This window comes from Giraffa tippelskirchi, chromosome 6 (genome assembly GCF_054371585.1).
Source record: "Giraffa tippelskirchi isolate mGirTip1 chromosome 6, T2T-mGirTip1v1.2.pri, whole genome shotgun sequence".
NCBI classification, from domain to species: domain Eukaryota; kingdom Metazoa; phylum Chordata; class Mammalia; order Artiodactyla; family Giraffidae; genus Giraffa; species Giraffa tippelskirchi.
Genome location: NC_137280.1, coordinates 94,834,260 through 94,849,419, shown reverse-complemented (window position 1 = coordinate 94,849,419; position 15,160 = coordinate 94,834,260). Strand labels below are relative to the sequence as shown.

The 15,160-nt window shown below is 55.0% G+C and overlaps 3 protein-coding genes and 1 long non-coding RNA gene across 59 annotated transcripts in view; 2 read left to right on the top strand and 2 right to left on the bottom strand.

Annotated features, from left to right (window-relative positions):
- The window catches only part of CATSPERD (catsper channel auxiliary subunit delta), a 41,126-nt gene extending 33,154 nt beyond the window's left edge, over positions 1–7,972 (top strand). For all 50 annotated transcript variants that reach the window (XM_081499563.1, XM_081499557.1, XM_081499548.1 and 47 more), the window contains 4 exons: positions 33–161; positions 1,431–1,614; positions 6,186–6,343; positions 7,654–7,972. In XM_081499563.1, the coding sequence (XP_081355689.1) occupies positions 33–161; positions 1,431–1,614; positions 6,186–6,343; positions 7,654–7,891 (709 nt within the window). In that variant the 3' untranslated portion in view covers positions 7,892–7,972. The remainder of the gene's footprint in view (positions 1–32; positions 162–1,430; positions 1,615–6,185; positions 6,344–7,653) is intronic.
- Positions 7,973–11,659: 3,687 nt separating this feature from the next.
- PRR22 (proline rich 22) lies at positions 11,660–13,538 on the bottom strand. 2 transcript variants are annotated; one of them, XM_081499478.1, is made up of 3 exons: positions 13,323–13,538; positions 13,162–13,224; positions 11,660–12,780 (listed from the first exon to the last, which is right to left on the bottom strand). In XM_081499478.1, exons 1-3 carry the CDS (start codon positions 13,450–13,452, stop codon positions 11,678–11,680), a joined length of 1,296 nt encoding a protein of 431 aa, XP_081355604.1. In that variant the 5' UTR covers positions 13,453–13,538; the 3' UTR covers positions 11,660–11,677. The 2 variants fall into 2 exon arrangements, with proteins under 2 accessions (XP_081355604.1, XP_081355605.1); XM_081499479.1 differs by having other exon boundaries at positions 13,327–13,538.
- A 31-nt stretch (positions 13,539–13,569) lies between these two features.
- Positions 13,570–14,959, top strand: LOC145509899 (uncharacterized). Its single transcript, XR_014056528.1, has 2 exons — positions 13,570–13,795; positions 14,226–14,959. It is a non-coding gene; the product is annotated as an uncharacterized LOC145509899 (long non-coding RNA).
- The window catches only part of DUS3L (dihydrouridine synthase 3 like), a 5,000-nt gene continuing 3,809 nt past the window's right edge, over positions 13,970–15,160 (bottom strand). For all 6 annotated transcript variants that reach the window (XR_014056527.1, XM_081499472.1, XM_081499473.1 and 3 more), the window contains 4 exons: positions 15,016–15,091; positions 14,465–14,653; positions 14,245–14,373; positions 13,970–14,122 (listed from right to left, as the gene is read on the bottom strand). Coding sequence is in view for 5 of the 6 variants with exons in the window: in XM_081499472.1 (XP_081355598.1) it covers positions 14,050–14,122; positions 14,245–14,373; positions 14,465–14,653; positions 15,016–15,091 (467 nt within the window). In the remaining variant the exon portion in view is untranslated. The remainder of the gene's footprint in view (positions 14,123–14,244; positions 14,374–14,464; positions 14,654–15,015; positions 15,092–15,160) is intronic.

The following is a 15,160-nucleotide window of genomic DNA, read 5'->3' as shown; positions in this document are numbered from 1 at the left end:
GCTCGCCCATGTCTGTGTCCTGTTTCCCACAGGGAAGCCTACGACCCCAACTTCCAGGGGCAGCAGGCCAAGGAAGACCTGGAGGTGCATTACCCCTATGAGAAGCTGGGCTGCCCCCTCCTCGCCTACTATGACATCCCATGGAAGCCGGTGGTGGAGCTGTGAGACACTCCCCAGGCCCCCCCAAATCCCCCACCATCCTCCCCACCCCTCTGCCCAGGCAGCATCCTCACCCTGTCTTTTTCCTCCGCAGCTCCCAGCTTGCACACCTTTCCCCTTCCCAGTCTTAACTCGGTGGCTTTAACAAAACACACCAGGGACTGGACTGGGTGGTGGGCGTGGGAGTGGGAGGGCACACAGGCACTGACTTTCTCACAGTCCTGGAGGCTGGAAGTCTAAGATCAAGGTGTCTTGCAGTGTCTCAACCTCTTCCCATGGCACCAAGGCCCACCCTTAGGACCTTGCTCCATCTCGATCGCCTCATTAAAGATTCCAATTTCAAATACAGTCACATTGGGGGGTTAGGACTTTACATAGGAATTTGGGGGGGGCACCTTTCAGGTTATTGCACTCACTCCGGCCCCTTCCATGGATTCTTCTTTCATCTGATCCCGCCCCCAACGTGCCCCCAACCCTGAGGATCACTGGACTAAATTGTTGACAACTGAATGATGGTGGGAACCTCAAACACGTGGAAACACTTAGGTTCATTAGAGCATCCGTGGGACTTCTTTGGTGGTCCGGGGGTTAAGACTCCATACTTCCAGCACTTCTACTGCACAGGCATGGGTTCGATCCCTGGGTCGGGAAGATCTCCTGGAGGAGGGCATGGCAACCCACTCCAGGATTCTTGCCTGGAGAATCCCGTGGATAGAGGAGCCTGGCAGGCTACAGTACATAGGTTAGCAAAAAGTCGGACATGACTGAGGCAATTAACACTCATACTTTCCCATCAGAGGAGGGTGTAAGCCCCTGCCTGGCAGGAGACAAATGTGCATTCAAAAATAAGAATTGGGGGGTGGGGGTGGGGGTGGGGGGGCATGGGGCTTGGCTGCACAGCTTGCAGGATGTTAGTTCCCCAGCCAGGACTCAGACCTGGGTCCCCAGCAGTGGAAGCTCGGAGCCCTGACCACTGGACCATTAGGGAATTCCCTCAAAATTAAGGATTTAGAACAACTCTAATTCATCACCCTAGAACATCTGCAGGTGTCAGAATTAAATCGACGCCGGCTCCCCCACCCTACTCTCACCCAGTCAGCGCCCGCTGTCTCTACCTGCCACTGGGAATCAGGGTTGAATGTCCCAGAGGCGTCAGCTTGGGGGTGGTGATGGAAGAAGGCGTCAGCCCCCAGACGAGATGATTTCACCAGACCGGCACAGCCGGGCCCCCTGGCCTCCCGCAGCCTCGCCTGTATGTGCCTTTGTCCCAGGTGGCGCGAAGGCAAGTTCCAGGAGGTGGTGGAGGCCGAGTATGTCCTGCTGGAGATGAACGGGCTGTTCACCTACACGTACTCCCTGACGGCTGGCACGGCAGGCTGCAGTGCCCAGCCGCAGAACTGGACCACCATCGCCAAGATGGCTGCCAACACAACATCCTTCTCCTGGAACCGCGAGGTAAGGCCCGCGCCCTTGAGTAGTCCCAGTGCAGGCCTGGGAAGGCGACGTCCGGTCATGCGCAGTGTGTGCTGGAGGCCGGTTCGACCTGTGCAGGCTGCTGCCAACCGAACACCAGAGACCCCAGGGGCTTTCAACAGCAGCTTGGGTTTCTCACGGGTCCTGGAGGCTGAAGTTCAACATCAAGGCGCCAGCAGATTTGGGGTCTGGTTCATGGGTGACGCCTCCTGTGTTCTCACAGAGCAGAAGGGGTGGGGGAGCTCTTCCAGATGCCTTTGCGCCCTGGTGCGTGTTCAGTCCTGTCCGACTCTGCCACCACGTGGATTGTAGCCCCCTGTGCCGCCACCACCCCCACCCCGGGCTCCTCTGTGTCTGGGATTCTCCAGGAAAGAATACTGGAATGGGTTGCCATTTCCTACTCCAGGCCCAGGTCCCTTTATAAGGACACTAATCTCCTAATGACACAGAACAACTGACTGGTTCAAAATTGGGAAAGGAGTATGTCAAGGCTGTATATTGTCACCCCACCTATTTAACTTAAATGCAGAGTACATCATACAAAATGTTGGGCTGGATGAATCACAAGCTGGAATCAAAATTGCTGGGAGAAATATCAACAACATCAGATAGGCAGATGATCCCACTCTGATGGCAGAAAGTGAAGAGAAACTAAAGAGCCTCTTGATGAGGGTGAAAGAGGAGAGTGAAAAAGCTGGCTTGAAACTCAACATTCAAAACACTAAGATCATGGCATCCGGCCCCATCATTTCATGGCAAATAGAAGGGGAAGAAGTGAAAGCAGTGACAGGTCTTATTTTCTTGGGCTCCAAAATCACCAAGGACAGTGATTGCAGTGGTGAAATTAAAAAGACATTTGCTCACTGGAAATAAATCTGTGACAAACTTAGCGTATTAAAAAGCAGAGACATAAATTTGCCGACAAAGGTCAGTATAGTCAAAGCTATGGTCTTTCTGGTAGTCATGTACAAATGTGACAGTTGGACCATATGGAAGGCTGAGGGCCAAAGAATTGGCTGGTGCTTTAGAACTGTGGTGAAGAAGACTCTTGAGAGTCCCTTGGACAGCAAGGAGATCAAACCAGTCAACCCCAAAGGAAATCAACCCTAAATATTCATTGGAAGGACTGTTACTGAAGCTCCAATCTTTTGGCCACCTGATGCAAACAGCCAACTCATTGGAAAAGACCCTGATGCTGAGAAAGATTGAAGGCAAAAGGAGAAGGGGGTGACAGAGGATGAGATGGTTAGACAGCATCACCACTCAGTGGACATGCATTTGAGCAAAGTCCAGAAGATAATGAAGGACAAGAGGAACCTGGCTTGCTGCAGTCTGTGGGGTCCCAAAGAATGGGACACGACCTAGCGACTGAACGACAAACAAAATTTCCTTCAGGAGTACTCTACCCCGATGACCTACTGCCTCCCAAAGGCCCCGCCTCCTAATTCATTACCTTTGGGGGTACGGTTCAACATATGACCTCTAGTTGGTTGACACACACATTTAGTCTCTGAATAGCTGGGGTGTTGGATGCTGGTAATGTAAGATGCACAAACCCTTTGGGATGTCAGGACCAAGGCGTTCACGGAGCACACTGCTGATGATGTACAAAACTCTGGAACCATCCAAATGCACATTATGTAAGGGGCTGATTATATTTACGGTTCTGCTCAGCGAGCGTTTCTATTACGCGCGTTGGTTGATACACGATTGACAAATAGGGGTCTGGTGACAGTGAAAGGAACACGTCGATTTGGTCCTGGGTGCAGAAGGAGAGCTTCTGGTGCGCAGTCGTTTCCAGCCGCCATCCGTCTCTCAACGCCGAGGGCGCGAACACAGTGCAATGCTGCCACGTCACCAGCAGGGCGCGCGCGCTACCCGCGTCCGAAGGCGGTTCCAGCGCTGACTCGGGGCTCCTTAATTTTGTGTTTTCAGAGCCAGCAGCCTCACCCTTCCTTACACCCTATTCCGTCCAGTGAGTTTGAGAATTTATTTGGTTGGTGACATTGTGTTTCTTTTTAATCAAGGTAAAATTCACATAACCTATAATGATTTTTTTTTTAATGTGAAAAGTACAACTCACAACTTGGGTGTGCGTTTTGTGCATTCGCGATGTTACCCAAGCACCACTTCTCTGACCATTTCTTTAAAAAGTATAAGCCACACACATGTAACTTTATTTTTTCTAACTGTGCTGGTGTTTGCATTATTTTTTATTAGCCCTCTCATTCAAAGTGGCACACATTCATTTAAGAGACTGTCCTGTTCCTGTTTTTTCCCCCATCAGCCCTAGTGGGCGATTTTGTAGAACCCCGAGGGTTTTTCTATCAAGATAGAGCCGTAATGCCTGCATTTCCAGCATGATCATTAGATGGGCGGTTACGTAGCTACTTAACTAAACCATGGGGTGCAGCTAGGTATAAAAAATAATAATAATGAGTCTTTAGGCTAAGCAGCTGTCCCCCTTATTAAATTTCACATAGTTTTTATGTGGTTGGTCCAGCTTTTTTTTTTTTTCTTTTACTCTCAAAAGATTTTTAAAATTTTTTCTTAATTGTTGGGCACTAGCCTGGTGGTCCAGTGGTTAAGATTACAAGTTCCCAATGCAGGGGGCCTGGGTTCAATCCCTGGTCATGTCAGCAGATCCTTCATACCTTAGTGGAGTGGGTTGCCATGCTGTCCTCCAGGGGATCTTCCCCACCCAGGGGTCAACCCGTGTTTCTAGCCTCTCCTGCATTGGCTGCTGGGTTCTTTACCACTAGCGCCACCTGGGAAGCCCCAACTAACAGCTGCTGCTGCTGCTAAGTCGCTTCAGTCGTGTCCGACTCTGTGCGACCCCATAGACGGCAGCCCACCAGGCTCCATCGTCCCTGGGATTCTCCAGGCAAGGATGATACTGGAGTGGGTTGCCGTTTCCTTCTGCAGTGCATGAAAGGGAAAAGTGAAAGTGAAGTAGCTCAGTCGTGTCCGACTCTTAGCGACCCCATGGACTGTAGCCTACCAGGCTCCTCCGTCCATGGGATTCTCCAGGCAAGAGTACTGGAGTGGCAGGCACAGCCAAATAAATTAAAAAAAAAAATTTAATTGTGGTCAAACATACGTGGACAGAGGAGCCTGGTGGGCTGCAGTCCATGGGGTCGCAAAGAGTTGGGCATGACTGAGCAACTAACACTTTCCTACTTATACATAACATAAAATTGACCATTTAAAATATTTTTAAGTGCACAGCTCAGTGGCATTAAGCACATTCACATTGTCCTGCAACCATCCCCGCCATCATCTCCAGAACTTTCTCTTCTTCCCAAACAGAAACTCCGTCCCCATGAAACACTGACTCCCGACCCCTCCCCCTGGCACCTGACCCCCACTATCTACTTCCTGTCTGTTAAGGATCTGACTCCTCTAGGGGGTCTCACATGGGTGGGATCAGATGGTATTTGTCCTTTTGTGTCTGGCTTATTTCACTGGGCATCACTTCCTCACAGTTCATCCATGTTGTAGAGGGTGTCAGAAACTCCTATAATATTCCATTAGTGTGTATGAACTGCACTTTGTTTATCCATCATCTGTCAATGGACATTTGGGTTGCTTCCACCTTTTGGCTATTGTGAATGGTGCTGCTCTGAACTCAGGAGTGCAAGTATCTCTTCCAGACCTGGCTTTAGTTCTCTGATGTCACTTCTTACAAAAGAAATAATCCCTTTATAGGGGCCTTACCCTCAGGACCTCATCAAATCTCTTTCCAATGCCCCACCTCCAAATACCATCCCGTTGGGGGATGTTGTATCAACATATGAATGGGGTTGGGGATTCAAACATTCAGTGCATGGGCTTCTCATTACAGTGGCTTCTTTTGTTACAGAGCACGGGCTTTAGGACCCATGAACTTCAGTAGTTGCTACGTGCGGGTTTAGTTGCTCTGCCCATGTGTTCCACAGCTACTAAACCTGTGCTCTAAAGCCCAGGAGCTGCAACTACTGAGCTCACGTGCTAGAACGACTGAAGCCTGTGTGCTCTAGAACCCAAGTTTCACAAGAGAAGCCACTGCAATAAGAAGCCCTTGTACCACAACTAAAGAGTAGCCCCTGCTCTCAGCAACTAGAGAAAAGCCCAAGCAGCAACGAAGACCCAGCAGCCAAAAATTAATATACAATAAATTAATTGTTAAAAAGACCTTGTCTCCAAATAAGGACACTGCCCAAGGCCCTGAGGGTTAGGACTTCCCCATATGATTTGGGGAGGAATTCAACCCAGCTCATAACACCATGAGCACATGTATCAGACTCACACCCAGACTCAGAGCTGCAAGGGACCCTGAGGAGCGGAGTTGTTTTGCCTGCAGCCCGCCTAAAGCTTGGACAGGCCAGGAAGGAGGAGGGCAGGAAGAAGGAGCCACACTCACAAATTGGCTGGCCTGCCCAGCGGGCACCTGGCCCTGGACTCACAGCCACAGATGTTGGTGGATGGTGGTATGCCATGGGGTGTGTCGGAGGGCTCCCACAGTCCTCCCCAACCCCCAGGGCCAACGAGCACACCTTTGTCTTCCTCCCCAGAATTACATGAGCTGCCACAACCCCGACTACCACGAACCCTTAAGATGGCCTGACGTCCCGTATCAGATCTTGGGAGGCCCAACAGAGAACAAGGTTGTTTTTGACCAAAGAAACGGCATCTACATCTTCTTCATTTCTATCGTGGATCCATCCTACAGGTGAGTGGGTGGAGGGAGTCACCCTGCACCGGGGGCCTCTGGGGAGACAGCTGGCACTTCTAGGGCAGGTCCCACACATGTGTGGGACCCACTTTCTGCCACCCTTAGGCAGGTCCTGGATAAACCTGAATCCCCCAACAGCTCAGACCATCCCTGGGGAGAGTGATACTTTAAGTCATGGATGGCATTTGTTCACTCGCTAAGTAAATCTTTATTCAGAGGCCACGCCAGACCCTAGGGGGAATAACAATGCCCAGCAGCACCCCTATCCCTACCCTGGGGAATCAGAGTCACCCCCATGGCTATTTCTCACTGGTGGGCACAGACAGGCTCCCAAGCACTAACCCTTAGATACTCAGGGAGTCTGCAAGCTGGCTGACTTCCCACTGGTAACTTGAAATCAGGACCGGCCAGAGTATTAACGCCACGGAAGCTGACACAGGTTATGGGCCTGGCCTCTCAGGCACACCACCCCTGCCCTAAGAGCTGGGTATTATTAATATTCGCCACCCACTTGTGCTGGATCAAATCGTGAGCATCTCCCACTGGGAGGGGTAATGTGGGCGGCATTCTTTCCTTCATCACATTTCCCCTCCAGATGGACACAAAAGCCACCCTCAAAAACTCAGGGGGAGCCTGCCTTCCCTAGAGGCCCCAGACCAGACCACCTATGGGACGTCAGGGGTGGAAGGCTGGGGAGACCCTGGGGACACCCATGGGGGAAAGGGGCCTGCCTGGGAGCCTCAGTCCCTCCCCTCCCCTCCCCCCACATGCCTCCTTCAGTTTCCCTGGCTACTCACCCCCTGGGTCTCCTTACCTGGGTGCCCTTCCCTCCATCCTGCTACCCCCACTTCAGGGATGCTGTGGCCCCCATCACGCCCCCACTGTGTGATGAACAGTTTCTTGGCCTCTTCTGCCCCACCCCCAAATAGCCTGGGCATAGAGGGGAGACCCCTTGTCTCCAAAGCAGGGGACCACAGGGGCCCTGGGGAAAAACGTGACCTCTGCGATATACAAAGAGGACGACAGATGAGAGAGAAGTGGGTATGAACGGCTCAGTATCCTGAGTCACCACTCCAGGGCCAGCTGTCACTCCCGTGGGTTTTAAAATGTTTGCTGGGGGAATTCCCTGGCAGTCCAGTGGTTAGGGTTCCTTGCTTTCACGGCCGAGGGCCTGGGTTCAATCCCTGGTCAGAGAACTAAGATCCCACAAGCTGAGCAGAGCAGCCCAAACAAAAAAGTTTGCTGGGGTGAAGGGCGGGGACCCTGAAAGCGGTGCCCCACAGACTCGGCCCGCCCACCCCTCGCAGCTACTGTCACCTGGAGACCACCTTCAGCGTCTATGTCTACGGGGCCTTCCCGCTGTCCATCTTCCCGCCGGAGATCACCATTGTCCTGCTCACGGTGGCCACCCTGCTGTCCATGTGGCTGGCTTACATGATCCCCCAGCTGCTGCACACCAAGCAGGGCCTCGAGGTCAATGGCTTCTGGGTCAGACTCTACCAAAGATGCAGGAAGTCTTGTGCATGTCTCTGGGGCAGGTGCTGAGCACCCATGGCGGGAGGGAATGCCAGGGAGAGGGCAGAGTTGTTGTAAAGGGTTTGTGAAAATAGCCAGTGGCAGCATGAATCATCGTGTTTTGTGGTTTTTCTACACCCATCAGCCTCCCTGGACATCCTGGCATCAGAATCCCTCTTAACTATAGCACCTACATGTGTAAGGATATAAGGATAAGGAGGACAGCCCAAGTCCTAATGAACAGGAGCTTGGTGGGGACTTCCCTGCTGGTCCAGTGGTTGGGACTTCACGCTGCAGGGGTTTGATCCCTGGTTGGGGAACTAAGATCCTGCAAGCCATTCAGCATTGCCAAAAAAAAAAAAAGTGAACAGGAGCTTGGAGAAATGAGCTCACCCAGGCATGTGGTGCGCTCATCTGCAAGCCCCTGAGATATATCAGACACATGATGAGTTCTGTTAGAGAAGGGTAAGACCCGAGGAAGGGGGTGTGGGTCCATCTCTGTTGATAAACTCTGACGTATATACAAATGAACACATGTAGACTTGTGGGATGTCCATGAATAAGATTTGTAAGCATAGTACATATTTTATATGTACATGTGTTAGGCATACATATAGATACAGATGGTGTGCATATATATATGCAGAGAGATGTACACACATGTATATAGCATGGTTAAGGCATACACATACATGTGTGTAGATAATGTGCATGTGTGTGCATGCATATTGTATATGTGTGGCTATTGCACACATGTATGTGGTGTATATCTGCAATCGACATATATGTGTGTACATGTCTATGATACATATTCATGTAAACACGTGCATGTATATGTGGGTGATATGTCACACAAGTGTATATGTATAATGTGCACACAATTGCACACACGTACATTTATGGATAAATACATGTGTGCATACATGTAAATAACATGCATGCCTATCTACAAGTACACACATGCATGCATATAAATATACACATGTGGATACATATATGGGTATGTATACATGTGTATAGGCAATGTACACATAGATGTATATGTATGTTGGATCAGTCTGTCCCTCTGTTCAGCGGGCTTCCCTCTCCCACACATCCTTCAAATTCCAGGTGGTGCGGGACACTGTCTCATTCTAGTGAAAACTTTCTCTGTAACTTTTCTGATCACTCTTACGTTAAAAGAACACATCCCATGGTCATTTACTTGCTTTCTGTTTGTTTTTGGCCATGGCTGGAGGCATGTGGGATCTTATTAAGAGTTCCCCATGGTGTGTGCTGTGCTTAGTTGCTCAGTCATGTCCAACTCTTTGCCACCCCGTAGACTGTAGCCCACCAGGCTCCTCTGTCCATGGGATTCTCCAGGCAAGAATATTGGAGAATCCAGTATCCAGAATACATGCCCTCCTCCAGGGGATCTTCTCAACCCAGGGATCGACCCCAGGTCTCCTCTACTGCAGGCAGATTCTTTACTGTCTGAACCACCAGGGAAGCCCATGAATACTGGAGTGGGTAGCCTATTCTTTCTCCAGGTCATTTTCCTGACCCAGGAATCGAACTGGGGTCTCCTACATTGCAGGCAGATTCTTTACCAGCTGACCTACCAGGGAAGCCCTAATAGTCACCTGCTGCTGCTGCTGCTAAGTCGCTTCAGTCGTGTCCGACTCTGTGCAACCCCATAGACGGCAGCCCACCAGGCTCCGCCATCCCTAGGATTCTCCAGGCAAGAATACTGGAGTGGGTTGCCATTTCCTTCTCCAGTGCATGAAAGGGAAAAGTGAAAGTGAAGTCGCTCAGTCGTGTCCGACTCTTAGCGACCCCATGGACTGCAGCCTACCAGGCTCCTCCGTCCATGGGATTTTCCAGGCAAGAGTACTGGAGTGGGGTGCCATTGCCTTCTCCAATAGTCACCTGACCAGGGATCAAACCCTTGCCCCCTGTAGTGGAAGCTTGGAGTCTTAACCACTGGACCCCCAGGGAGGCACCCCTTCCATGCCATGGTCATTTAAATTGCCTAATGCAGGGACTTCCCTTGCAGTCCAGTAGTCAGGACTTGGCATTTTCACTGACATGGGCCCAGGTTCAAGCCAGTCATTATGTCCCACCATCGGGGGCTGAGTTGCTCTGCTCCATCCACCCTCCAGGCCTGATGGGGGGTCATGAGATGGGATGCCATGCTTCACAATCCTCAGTCCACATTAATCTTACAGAAAACCAAGCTCCTCCCCTCACATCCACCTTGCTTGCCAGGGGCTCCCAGTCATTGGGGACACTTCATATGTGTCTCAAAAACACCTGTTAACACGGCTGCAGGGAGGAGGGCTCCAAGGGAGGTGAGGGGAGTGAGCTCCTGGCTTCTCTAGGCCCATGTCCCATTCAGAGAAGTCAGGTAAGTGCAGGAGCAGACCTGGGGCTGCCCCCGCCTCCCTGAGCCTTAGAACAGGCTTCAGGGAGACAAGCCCTGTAGGCTCAAGATGTGGTGCCAGCACATGGGATCCCCCACCCCCACCTCAGACATCTTCTGGATCCCAGTCAAGCCCCCCAGGTTCCCAGCAGAGTCTAAGAGTGAAAGCCCCTGAGACCCAGCCCTGAACCTGGGGCAAGAGGGCCCTTACTCCTGCAGGGGAGGGACGCAGGCGGGGCTGGCCCACTCCAGAGGTGTGCTCCATCGCTCCTTGTTTGTTGTTTTCTTGCTAAGTCGTGTCTGACTCTTTTGGAACCCCATGGACTGTAGCCCGCCACCCTCCTCTGTCCATGGGATTCTCCAGACAAGAATACAGGAGTGAGTTGCCATTTCCATCTCTAGGAGATCTTGCCGACCCAGGGTCAAACACTTGTTTCCTGCATTGACCGGTAGATTCTTTACCACTGAGCCACCAGGGAAGCACCCAACTCTCCTTACCTCCTTGCACGTCACCCCCTTCAGGGTCACCTTGAGTATTTCAGGGGAGGGTATGGACAGCAGCTGCTCCAGACTCTCCAGTGGGAAGGGCTGAAGAGAGCCTGGCCTGGGACCCACAGGGGGTGGGAGCCATGTGGATGCAGCGGGAGGAGCCCAGGCAGGAGGGAACAGGTGTGAGAACTGAAATCCCAGTCTCCCCATGCCTGCCACACGTGGGCGGGTCCAATGAGGGGACGCCCACCTGGGCCTTGGGCTTCACCTGGGCTGCAGGTGCACTCTGCGCGCCCCACCACGTTCGGGCCTGTTCTCGGCCACCTGTGTACCTGGCGGCCGCCATCTCCCGCATCCCTGCCTAGCCCCCACCCTCAGACCTCAGGTCCCTCCACCTCCAACCAGCACCTACCTCCACACCCCAGCTCTCTGCATGAACATGGGTGGGGGCCCACCCCTTCACCACTGGTGACAACACCTGCCCTGCCAGGTGGGTGGAGGCTGAGCCCAGCCCGCAGGCCTCTCTAAGGCCTTCCCCCCTCCCACCAGCAGTGGCTTCAGAGGGATGGTCGGGGATATGCAGGCCACTCCCCAACTGCTGCATTTGCTGTGTGTCTCCAGGCCAGTCCCTGTTCATCTCTGGGTAGCCCTGACTTTCCTGGTCAAACACAGAAGTGAAATTCTTGCAGTGTAGGAGCTAGGTGGTTCCCACGTCTCCAAAGTGCTGGCTGACTTGGATTCTCTATGGCTAGATTTAGAATCCCAAATCTGAATCTAGGGCTCCCCCACTCTGCTCTATAAGTCCAGCACCCTCAGAGTCCTGCAGGGCTTCACCCCGTGGCCTGCGGCCCACTGTACAACAGGGAGAGTGTGAGGACAGCCCTGATGCCACTGAGCGGACACAGCACTGAGAGGTCAAATCCACTTTAATGGGGGGCGGCTCCCAGGTCCTGCTGGGGCCCTGAGGAGGCAGCGCTCGTGGGACCCATGGCCTGCTTGCCCTTGCTGCCCTGCCGCCCCTTCTTGGTGGTGGAACTGCCCGCCTTCCTCTTGCCAGGGGGTTCAGCTTTGGCGGCAGAGGCTGCAGTGTTGGCGGCAGGGGGCCCTGGACGGGGCAGCGGCTCCTCGTCCAGTGCCTTAAAGTTGAAGAAGTAGTCCACGTTGGAGACAGTGTCCAGGATCTCGGGCACGCTGTAGTCGAAGGACAGCAGCTCGTCGGGCAGGTGCAGCGAACGGATGTCACTGGAGGAGGAGTCGTCACCGCCGCCCCCGCTGTCGGGCAGGGCTGGCCCTGGCCCCAGGGGCTTGCGTGGGGCCCCTTCGGGCTCGGCACCACCCGGCAGGCAGTCGAAGAGTTTCATCGCATCTTCCAGCAGCACCTTCTCGGGCAGCGCAAAGTCCCGGGCCACCTCGGGGGTCCTGGCCTCGCCAACCCCCAGTGGGGCCACCTCGGCATTGGCCGCCTTGGGTTCGGCGGGGCCCGGTGGGTACAGCGGGCTGGGGGGCGGCTCTTTGACTGGGAAGGTCAAGGGCTCCCCAGGCCTGTGCAGTTGGCTCAGGCGGCCTTTGAGGTGGCTGTAGGTGCCCGGGGGCAGTGAGGCCTCGGCGGGCAGTGTGATGAGCAGCGGGGGCAGCTTGCTCTCCTTGGGGGGTGGTGGGGGCGCCAAGCCCTCCTTGAGCAAGGGCAGGGGCAGCTCCATGAAGGCGGGCGGCCCCCCGTCCCCCATGAAGCCCACTGTCTCGGGCCCCAGCCCCTCAGGCGGGAAGTATGGCAGGAGGTACTGGGGACCCCCAGGGGGCGGCGGCTGGTAGTGGGGGTATGGTGGGGGCGGTGGGGGCAGTACCGGGGCCTTGAGGTAGTGCTGGGGCTCCAGGAGGTAAGTGCCCGATGAGGTGGGGGCCCCAGCTGGCCCCCCATCGCCCACAGCCACCAGCTTGTACAGGGACGACTGGCCGAAGTCAGTGGCAGCCCACTCGATTCGGTAGATGCGGGGGTCAAAGAAGCACCCACAGGGTGCCATCTGGAAACCTGTGGCCAGGAGGGTGGCCCTCAGAGGGGCGGTCCTGGGACCTTCCTGGGGGGCACGTCAGGGGGACACAGGACACGGACCAAACATGGGGTCCATTTGGGGGACGAGGACATAGGCTTTGCCTCTGGCAGTTTATCTACTGGTCTGGGAACCCAGGACGTGCTTTGGGGGCACATCAGGGAGCGAGCTGGAGACACAGACCTGGCTTTGGGAACCTGACTGGGGGACAAGAGTCATAGGGCTGCCTTACTGTCAGGGTCCCATCAAGGGGATGAGGGACACTGGCCTTGCTTTGGAGTGGGAAGCCATCTAGGGTTGGGGTGGGGACGGGATGGCCCTGCCCACTCCCCAGTCCTCAAGGGTTGGCGGGAGGCCGGTACCTGCTGGAGGGGTTGGGAACACCTCCTTCTCCGGGGCTGGGGGGTGATACAGGTTGGAGGAACCTGTGGACAAAAGCAGGCAGGCAGGTGGGGTCCTGAGGCTGGCAGACAGAGCCCCAGTCCCTGCCCCCATGGCCGCGCACCCCCCCACCAACTCATACCCACAGCGGACAGAGGCTCTGTGCAGGCGGGAGTGGGCTGGCCGCTCAGCCCATCAGTGGCATCCAGGCCCCGGGGACTGAAGCCTTCTTGGGGAGCTGTGGGTGCGTAGAAGGGTTTGGGGTGCTGCATAGGGAGGCGGGGGCTCAGCCCAGGCAGGCCAAGAGGGCAGCAGGTGGGGAGCACAGGTGGCCCACCCAGAGAACAGACTCAGAGTCCTGTGGAGTTCTGTTTGTCCGGTTACTCCCGGCAGCGGGTTCCAGGCTGAGGCCCGCCCACTGGTTGGGGTTCCGGGTAATGGCGGAGTGAGGAGTGGGCAGGGGCGGACCAGGAAACCAAGGGAACCAGAGACGGGCATCACAGAGGGTATGGTGGACCTTGGGTGTGGTCTGCTGCCTTCCGCCTCTGCCAGCATGGCTTGCCAGTCAGCTCAGAGGCCCCTTCTTCCAGGCAGCCCACCCTGATCCACACTCAGGTAGGCTGAGGCCCCATCTCATGGGCTCTGATGGCTTCTTTGTTGTCAAGGCCTTTTGGGCACCAGCAGTGGCCAGCACAGGGCTGGTGAATGAGTGAAGAGGGGGTGAGGGGGATGTAGGGGTAGGGATGGCAGGTGGCCAAGGGCAGCCTCAGGGTCACAAAAAGGCCTGGGTTTTAGAAGAATAAAATTTATTGTCTTCTCACGCTTTAGGGGGCCCTCTGGGTACTCAGATGCCCCTCCCGCCCCTGTGGCTACTTGTAGGCATTGGCCTTGTGCTTGGGCAGGAAGACGAAGTTGGGCGGGACGGGTCCCAGCAGCATCTCACTGTGGGGAGGGAGGCAGGCGGCCAGGGTCAGGCCTGGCACGGGGCGGCCCCCAATCCAGCTCACCCCAGACCCACCAGGTCCTCTATCCCCCTGGCCCCTAGGACCTCAGTTCCCGGGCACCTGATGCGAATCCAGTCAGCTGCCTTCTGGCTGGCCATGAGCGTCTCCAGGTAGTCACGCCCCAGGTAGTAGGGTGGCCGCTCGTTGATCCGCTGCGGGAGCCGCTCCAGCAGGCCTACGGGCACGTACCTGTGGGCGGGGGCGGCAGGAAAGGGGTTGAGCTGGGGCTCCCCACAACACTGTGCCTGGCCCACCCCACTGCCCCGTCGCCCCATCCCACCTGCACAGGAAGGAGAGCCACTCGAGGAGGAAGCGGCGTGTCTTCTCCACGCCCTGCGTGTCCGAGCCCCAGTGCTCCAGGCCATAGTGTGTGAAGTCCCGCAGGATGTCCAGGCGCTCAGACGACGAGATGTCCCAGTGCCTCTGCTCCTTGATCTCCGTGAACAGCCACGGCTTGAGCAGGGCGCCACTGGGGGCGGGCGGCGGGCGATGGTCAGTGGGCCGGTGGTGAAACCCCAGCCCCCAAAACCATGGTCCCCAGCCTCCCAGCCACACGCTCACACGACTCTCAAAGCCAGAGAAGTCTAGGACTTCGCTGGTGGTCCAGTGGCTAAGACTCCACACTCCCAATGCAGGGGGTCTGGATTTCATCCCTAGTCTGGGAACTACACCCCACATGCCCCAACTAAAAACCCCACATTCCATATTAAAGATCAGAAGTCCCACACGCTCAACTAAGACCCGGCACAGTCAAATTAAAAAAAAAAAAAAAGTCTGAGAGCTCCAAGCTATGACACTAAGGCCACAGCTGCAGCCCTGAGGCACACGCACCGCGCAATCATGACCCCCGCGACACCGGTCTGCAGGGCTCGGTTGGCATCCTCGTAGGACAAGACATCTCCATTCCCTGAGGGACAGAGTCCGGGGTCTCAGGGAGCCACGTCGGGCGGGGATGCCAGGGCATGAGGAGTTCTTG